Genomic DNA, 8,404 nt, shown 5'->3' on the forward strand with positions numbered 1-8,404 from the left:
GGGATGGGGTGCTGTGTGGGATGGGGTGCTGTGTGGGATGCTGCTTGCTGTTAATGTCGTGCACTGAGGGACTCGTCCTCTGGCTGCAAGCCAGGGTGCCGGGCTGGGCGGGAGCTCTGGAGGACGTGTGTGAGAGCAGACAAACACGCACCGTCTGCCCTCCCCACTGCCGCCCTGCTCCGAGGAGGCTGTAAATGGGAGCAGAGATGGTGTTTAATTACAGACAGGCTAATGAAAATTGCGCTGTAAGCTCCCTGATCCTAGCGCCGCCGAGGTTTCCTGTGTAGATAGAAGCAAAGGACGGGGATAACAGCCACAGAAAGCGTGGCCCAGCTCATGGGCTCTGCAGCCCTGCCTCAGCCGCCCTCTGCTTTTCGGGAGGAGCCGCTGCGAAGGCTGCGGGCCCGATGCCGTGGCTGTCTGTGAGGTGAGGAGAGGCCTCCTTAGGCCCGGTAGCTGCCGCTGGTGTCGTAGCGAGCAGAAGGGTGGAGTCCGTGCTGGCCTCATTCCCTTTCCGCACCGCTGCCGGTCCCGCCGGTGACCTTTGCTGTGTCTGCTCTTTGTCTGCAGGCCTATTTTTCAGGGGCAGAGCTCATCTGATAACATTGTTGTGGTCGCTGGAAGAGCAGCAGACGTTTGAATTAGTTTTAAGCCGAAACCGTAGCCGCCGCAAGCGGCTGCAGAAGGCAGAGCTCTGTAATCGCGCTGCCACAGCCCCCCACCTGCGTGTTTGTCACGCTTTTTGGCCTCCTCCTGTGGCCGAGAGTCGAGACAGCTGTGCTGGGCGCGGGGCAGGGCTGCCAGAGACACCCCGGGCTGCCCCAGCAGGATCCTCGTGACAGGGAGGTGCGGTAGGAGGGAGCGGTGCTTCCGAGGAGCCCATGTTGAAAATCAGACCTTTGGAGGGAGACCCTGGGAGAACACTCTTGGTGATTTCCAGGGCTTCTCCCACGTGCGATAAGTTGTAATCGTCTCCTCCACAGGGAAAATGCACATCTTCAAAGGGCCTGGATGCTCCTTCCTTCCCCAGGGCCCCTCTGGGCAGGGGCTGGCTGTGGGAGCCACCCTCCTCATGGCCTCATTTCTTTATTTTTTCACGTTTGCACGACACCAGCATGTTCACCGTCACCTTGCAGCCTCACTGGTGGCGATTGCCTCTGGTGCCTGATCCGTGTCAGGGATGCTGGATGGCCGGCCGGGTTAAACACCTCCCAGCCCCAGATATCCCAGCTGCTGGAAGGAAAGCCTGGCAGCCAGGAGCCTCTGCTTGCGCGTGTCCCCTTTCAGCAGCAATGTATGGGACTCACCGCCTGGAACGGAGGTGGCAGGGATTAGCCAGGCCTAAATAAAGTTAGGAAAATAATCAATGCCGGTGTGTCAGTGATAAAGCTGCCCCTTGTCTGCCAGAGACAGGGCTGGGAAGAGCAGGCCAGGGGCTGTGTTCTCCGTGCTTCTGCCAGAGGAGGGGGAACCTGCTCAGCTGCTCCCTTTATTCATTTGTTTTTTCCCTTTTTTTCCTCCGTCTCCGTTTCCCTCCCTCGAGTCAGTTTTTAATGGCAGCTACACCAGGCCGAGGGGTGGCAGGAGCCAACCCCCCCTTTGCGTGCTGTCCCTTAACGCTGACTCTCTCCGTCCCCTGGCAGGATTCCTACAGAAAGCAAGTGGTCATTGACGGAGAGACCTGTCTGCTGGACATCTTGGACACAGCGGGACAAGAGGAGTACAGCGCCATGCGAGACCAGTACATGAGGACGGGGGAGGGATTCCTCTGCGTCTTCGCCATTAACAACACCAAGTCCTTCGAGGATATCCACCAGTACAGGTGAGTGCCCCGGGGAGGCCGCGTCCCGGCACCGTCCTGCCCTCCCTTTCACGTCAGGAGGCGCTGGCTGCCAGCACAGGCAATTAGCTCGAGTGGCCGCTCCCCAGGGAAGAGACGGAGCAGACGGCTAATGTCAGTGACTCCGATAAAACCCCTCCGAAGGGATTGCTTTTGGCCGTTGGGGACTCGGTAATGTAATGTTTAAGTGTTTATGGTAACTAAAGGGAGAGCTGATCCTTTACGACCCCCTCCTTTCCCCTCCCTAATTAATGGAATTGCTTTGTTAGTGGAATCGATCTCAGCAACTTGTGCTGTGCGGGAGCTGGGAGAGGAGCTGGAGGAGAAGCTTAGGCCTTTTTGAGGACTTGCCTGGGACAGAAGGTGTTTGCAGAGGATGCAAGAGGATGCCAGCCAGCAAGGGACTTTTGAGAGCAGTGTAGGAAGTGACTCATGCCAGTTTCCTCCTGCTCCTGCCCATGCCCAGCTCCCTGCCACTGGGGCTGGCCCGGCACAGCCCTGCCTGCTGCCGGGAGCAGCCCAGATGGTTTTACGGGGAAAACCAAGAGAGTCATGTCTCTGGAAACCCTGAGTGGTGATCCTGATGATTCATCCAGGAGAGGGGAGGCAGCGGACTGACCCTGGGGGCCAGGGGCTGTACTCAGCAGGTCAACCTCTGCACAGAGGGGGGTCCCATTGGGACTGGGTGTTGGAGTGCCCCCAGGCAGCTGCTGAGCAGCAGTTGTGCTGCGAACGTGGCTCCCAGCTAACCCTGTAGCTCCCAGGGCAGGCACGGCCCTTCCTCGCTCTGTGGTCGGAGCCGGTGAGTTCGCAGCAGTAACTCTACACAGCAGCCTAATTTGGCTCGGTTTAGCTGAACCGTAGGACAAAGGAGGGGATTTTCCTAAAGCACCTGAGGGATTCGGTAGCGTGCATCCCACTGCCTTGTGCTGGTGAATCACTCACAGGATGGCTTGGTTTCAAGCCCGGGTTTTAATCATGATGTAAATCACTGGCTTTAATCTCGTTTCGCATGTGCTCTTTGCATTTGCACTTTTAAAATAATTTTCCCCAGAGAAATGCTCATCCTCCCTGGTTAAGACCCATTAGGAGGTATCTCTTTTCAGCTAAGTGTAGCCTGTGCACTAGATTTAGTGCTTGGGTCTGCTGATCAGGAGGTTACATTGAGCATTTAAGTGGCTTTATGGCATATCTGATATATATTCAGGCTTCATTTCTGTGTTCTACTATATTAAAAAAAGATGATTGTTTATTTTTTATTTTTGCGTGTGATGCATGTCCAGCTACTTTTGGATGGGAATTTTGAAATGAAAAAAAGATGCAGAAACCAGCATTTAAAAAAAATGCTTTTATTACTTTAAATAAAACCACGTTAATTCTCCTGGATGTATGAGAAAAAAAAAAAAAAGCTGTTTTGCATCCCAAGTTAAGTGATTTATTAAACAAAGGAAGTTATTATCTGTCATGAGGGAATTGAGTGGATTGTTTGTGGTCATAATGGCCTTTAGGATTTTAGAAGTAGTAGATCTCGTCCTCGCCCACCTAGTTTTAAATCAGGGGTTGGAATGGAGAAGCAAGCATTACTGCATTTTTGGTTCCCAGTTGGTTCCTCAACTTTGAGTGAACTGAACTAAGCTGAAACGAAGCAAATTCTGTCTGTGCATCTGCAGAAAAGTCTACAGCTGCCAAACGCTGGCTCATCGGCTCAGCAAACTCTGGTTGCAGGTGATTTTTTCAGGTGACTTTTACACGTTCAGGAAGATCACTCGATCTAAAATGCTGGAAGCATCCAGGTAGCTGTTAGGTGCTCGTTTTTATTTATTTAATGCCGTGTTGGGAGGATGTGGGGAGCTTTTGTCTTGATATCGATTGCCATAATTTCAAGCTGAATTTTTAAACTGCACTTAAAGAGCAGAAGCATGTTTACCTTCCGTTTCCCAAACTGCCCCACTATTTGGCTGCTGTTGACTTGCTTACACGCTACGGGCACGTCGTTTGTCCTCCCAAAAGCCCTGCCCGAGGCACGCTGCAGCAGGGAAGCACAGCATGAGGAAGAAGCAACCTTTCCTCTGTGCCAGTGGGGAGTGCTCTGGAGCCTTTTCTCCCTTCACTTCAGCATCTCTTACTGTTGCAGGGAGCAGATCAAGAGGGTGAAGGACTCAGATGATGTCCCCATGGTGCTGGTGGGGAACAAATGTGACCTGCCAGCCCGGACGGTGGAGACGCGGCAAGCACAGGACCTGGCCCGGAGTTACGGGATCCCCTACATAGAAACGTCGGCCAAAACCAGACAGGTAGGAGGAGGAGCAGTTAACACTCAGACCAGTGCCCCCTGCCAAAATCTCCCCTTTCCTCCCCTTTCCCCTCTTTCTTCCTATAACCCTGGAGAGCCGGGTCCATGTCCAGGGTTGCTTTCTGCCTGCAGCCCGTGAGTACCAGCAGCGCCAGCTGGTCAAGTCACAAAGCCTTTCTTTCCCTCTCGCCCCCTCTTCTGGGTGTTCGTAGCTTCGCTGGGGCTACGGCTATGACAGTCGCCTCCACTGGCGGAGGGATGATCCTTCCCTCCAGCTGCCCTGCCTTGCGTGCGAAGGGGCAGCGGGAGATGGCGTGGCTCTGCCAGCAGCCTCCCTGACGGACAGGGGCAGGACTGACGCGCAGCTACGATGACAGGGCTGTGTTCCCGGGCTGTCGGGCAAGCGGCGCTCCAGCTGCTCGTTACCCGGCGTGCTGTAAGTCTCTCTGACAGCTCCGAAGTGGCGGCAAGCAGGGAAGGGAGTGTGAATTAGAGCAAGCCAGCATGGGCGCTGATTTACTGCTGCTGCGGTGCTGGGAATGGAGCTGCCGGAAAGCTCCCGAGTCAGCTGTGGCCTTGCCTTGTATGCAAGCTGTGATTGATGGCCCGAGGAGCCTGTTCAGTGATGGCACCGGGGAAATAAATTCTCGTGGCAGGATCCCCAGCCCATCCCCAGGCTGCTGCCTCTGTCTTGGGGTGCCCCAGCAGGACAAGCCCTGGCAGCGCAGAGCTGTGTGCTTTGGTCTCTGCGTGCCTTGCAGACAGATCCGCTGGCGCAAGCTGCTTCCCTGAGGCTAAATGCTCCATCAGGATGTTTCCCTCCACATCAGTGCTCACGCTTCTAATCTGCAGAAGATTGGTTCTCAGGCAGCAGTGAAGGGAAGATGACTTTGCTATGTAAGCTCACGAGTTGGCCTCTAAAATCCTTCGTGCTGCTGCAGTATCAGGAGCTCTGGTGGATAGGATCTGTGTTGGTCCGAGCCCATGGGATGGCCCAGTTTCTGCTGGGAAGATGGAGGAGGCTCAGACACGTTGCAGAGCCAGGGGAACACCAGGGCAGCCCAGGCAGCAGCCGTGAAGCAGCACGATGTTTTTCCAGCCTGCCTGGGTGTTTGCTCTGCAGGCAGCCAGAGCACAGAGGTGGCAGAGAGGTGGCCGTCACCTTCAGTCATCAAGCGGGGGCTTTCCTCCTGGATGGCAGACCTTGCTCAGGCTGCCGAGAGCTGCTTAGTCACCAGGAATCCTCAGCCGTGCTGTCACTCACTCAGTCTTGCTCACTGTTTGGGGGCTGTGCTAGGATTCCTCTTTGTCCTCTTGGCTTAGTTTCACGCCTCCAACTTGGCAATCCGCGCCGCTTGGTGGCAGCCCGGGGGCTCCTCACTGGCGGGCAGACCCAGCCCCTCTCCCTCTCAAAGCGGGCAGCTGCTACAAGCCACGTGTGTTTCTTGCAGGGCGTCGAGGATGCCTTCTACACCTTAGTGCGGGAGATCCGGCAGCACAAACTGCGCAAGCTGAATCCTCCCGACGAGAGCGGCCCCGGCTGCATGAACTGTAAATGTGTCGTCTCGTGACTGCGGTGAGTGCCGGGAGCGGGGACGGGGGCAGTGGGGCACGTAGGAAGCAGGGCAGGGGTACTTGTCTGCGAACAGATGTGTTGGAAACAATTTCAGCAATGGCTATTTCTTAATTCAAGAGATTTCTGACTGAAATAGCATCTTCTGTCAAAACATAGGTAAGTCAGAACTTCCCACTTTCCTGAGGAAATGTGTGGGAGGAAAGGGTTGTTTATTTTTTCCCCTCATTCAGCAGAACGAAATTCTACAGAACACTGAAAAAAAAAAAAAGGACGTATTGTCATGCTTTCCCCAGGAAAGCTCCTTCCCATGCTGACCCTCCAACAGCAGAGGGATGCCGGTATTCGAGGTGTGCGTGCTCACCAGGCTGACCCTGTAATTTCTTGATTGAGGAACTGCCTAAGTGCATTGCCTCCTAATGCATAAATCGCATTGTCCTGAGGCTTCGGAGCATCTGAATAAAGTTAGATTTCATAGGCAGAGCATCTGACTCTGAAAGGCCTCTGTTCCTCAGAAGAGTTTTCCCATTAGATACATCCCCAGGGCTATGTGAAGCTGATGCAATGCCGAGAATTAGCCATAAGGGGGCCGTTTTGCTTCTACAAATGGTGCGTGCTGGAGCCAAAAGGAGTTGTTCAAATTGTCTATATTTGCTTGCCTATTTTTCTTTTCTCTCCTTTTTTTTTTTTTTTTTTTAAGTGCTGAATGTATTTAAATCACTGCAATCCTGTTGGATTGCAGAATCCTGTAGCAGAAGGAGGGAGAGGCAACGGGGCTGAGTGCCCCAGGGAAATGCACGTGTAAGGGACGTCTAGAGATTGTGGGGACTGGGAGAAAAGCCCGCACGCCCATCGCTCTTGGTGTGATGTCTCCCGGAGGTCTCCCAGATGCCCCACCTGCCCCTTCATCCCTTCACACAGCTCTATAGAGAAAGGCAGCGTTACAGCAGCGACTGTGCTCGGAGGCTCCAGCTGAAGGTGGGCAGCTAGTTTCCCTCCCTTGCTTTTCGAGGCAAAGGCTGCCAGCTCAGCAGAGCTCTTCCCCCCAAAAAAAACCATTGCTGGCAGCATTTGTTTCCTATGAGCAAGAGCCCAGCCGAGCACTCCACCCCTCCGCTCCCCACCGAGCAGCATGCAGGCCCTGGGGGCTGAGCTGTGCGCCGTGCCTAGCGCCCTCCTGGCTGCTGAGAGCTTTCCAGATGTTCGGCCCCTCCAGATGTTCAGCGGCGCTTCCTCCGGATGGGGATGTGAGCGCGGGGCTCGCTTCCTGCTCTGGCTCGCAGCTGACAGCACGTGGGGACGCGCGGGCTGGGCTGAGGCTGCCGCCCCCTCCTGCGGGGACTGCTGGTAACCGGCGTTGGCTTCAAAAGGAGGGGCTGGCCGTGGCCAGGAGGGTTTTCCCCTCCAGTTCCCTCTGCAAAGAGGGTGCCCTGTGTCACCCATGTCTGCTGCTGCCCTGCGTGGTTGCTTGCAGTGGGGCGGAGGAGCAGAGCCTGTGTGGGCAGCACTGCGATGCTCATACAGCCCCCGTGGAGATGCAGAGGCATCCTGAGATGCCTGCCTGAATTGCACAACCCGTGGCAGCTCCCCCACGGCAGGCAGGAGAGGAGGCTTGAGACTAGAGGAGTGAAAGGAGAATGTTTTGCTGCCACGGCTCCTGCCCTACAGGACTAGGTACAGTCCTTTTCTCTGGGCAGTGCAGCCCCATGAGGTGGCTCCAGTGTCCCAAACTGGACACCGGGCACGCCAGCTCGTGTTAGTCATGGTGAGGATGAGCAGAGGAGGAGGAGGAACATCAGGATACGAGAGGAGAGGCTGTGTGTGTGGCTGGGGGAGCTCAGAGGTTTGGCTCCTTGCCCTGCTGTGGACTCGCCTTGAAGTTCTTATCTTCCCTGGAGGAGGGAGGAGGAGATCACTGCAGGGCAGAGGGTCTGGTGAGCCCCCCGAGCCTCACCCGCTGCTCCACGGAGCATTTGTTTCCTTTGGCACACGTGCAGAAGCCCTACCTGGCCAGGTCCAGGCTTCCAAGACCTGCGTAGCCCTTGGCTTTCCCTCTGTGGGCATTAGCAGGGCTGTCCCAAAAGGTGAAGGGTAGCAGTGGGAAGGGCTGCTGCTGGTTCTGAGAGCCAGTGGTACTAATTAGTGTCCTCCCTCTTCTCGTTTCAGCTGACTGGACCGCGACTTGGAGAGGTTTCCCCTGTGCAGAGCGCGAGGAAAGGTGAAGCGAAGGAAGAAACAAACGGATCTGGGGGAGGAGTACAGGGGGAGAGGAAGAGGAGGAGGAGGAAGAGGACGGGGGGAGCATCAGCCCCTCCAAGGACTATCTCGCACTTCACCCGGGCCTGCAGCAAACGACTTTTTTTTTTTCTTTCCCCATCCCCTCCTCCCTTTGGCCTCCTCCCACCCCCGGCAACTGTACAAAGCCACAGATTGAATCACAGTAAATTATTATTTGATGGTCTCGACAAACCCTCTGGGTGGCTGTGTCCTGCTTCCGGAGCTTGCTGCCGCTGGTGTGTCCCTGTGAGGTCTGTCTGGGGGACGGGAGGGCACGTGCCGGATGGGAGATGCTCGGATTTCCTCTCTCAGCAGGAGGTTGCAGGCTGTGGAGAAGGTAGGGACATGCCATTTAAAGGGGGCTTTGAGGAAAAACCCAGCTGGGTAGCTCTGGAGCCCACACGTTGTCTCCTGGAGACCT

The 8,404-nt window shown here is 55.4% G+C and overlaps 1 protein-coding gene across 1 annotated transcript in view; it reads left to right on the forward strand.

Moving 5' to 3' along the window:
• The window catches only part of HRAS (HRas proto-oncogene, GTPase), a 37,195-nt gene extending 29,020 nt beyond the window's left edge, over window positions 1-8,175 (forward strand). The window contains exons 3-6 of the mRNA XM_035328037.1: window positions 1,644-1,822; window positions 3,975-4,134; window positions 5,585-5,709; window positions 7,873-8,175. Coding sequence (XP_035183928.1) covers window positions 1,644-1,822; window positions 3,975-4,134; window positions 5,585-5,704 — 459 coding nt within the window. The 3' untranslated portion in view covers window positions 5,705-5,709; window positions 7,873-8,175. The remainder of the gene's footprint in view (window positions 1-1,643; window positions 1,823-3,974; window positions 4,135-5,584; window positions 5,710-7,872) is intronic.
• The last annotated feature ends 229 nt before the right edge of the window (window positions 8,176-8,404 follow it).

The sequence above is a fragment of the Oxyura jamaicensis genome, chromosome 5, assembly GCF_011077185.1.
Source record: "Oxyura jamaicensis isolate SHBP4307 breed ruddy duck chromosome 5, BPBGC_Ojam_1.0, whole genome shotgun sequence".
Lineage (NCBI taxonomy): Eukaryota > Metazoa > Chordata > Aves > Anseriformes > Anatidae > Oxyura > Oxyura jamaicensis.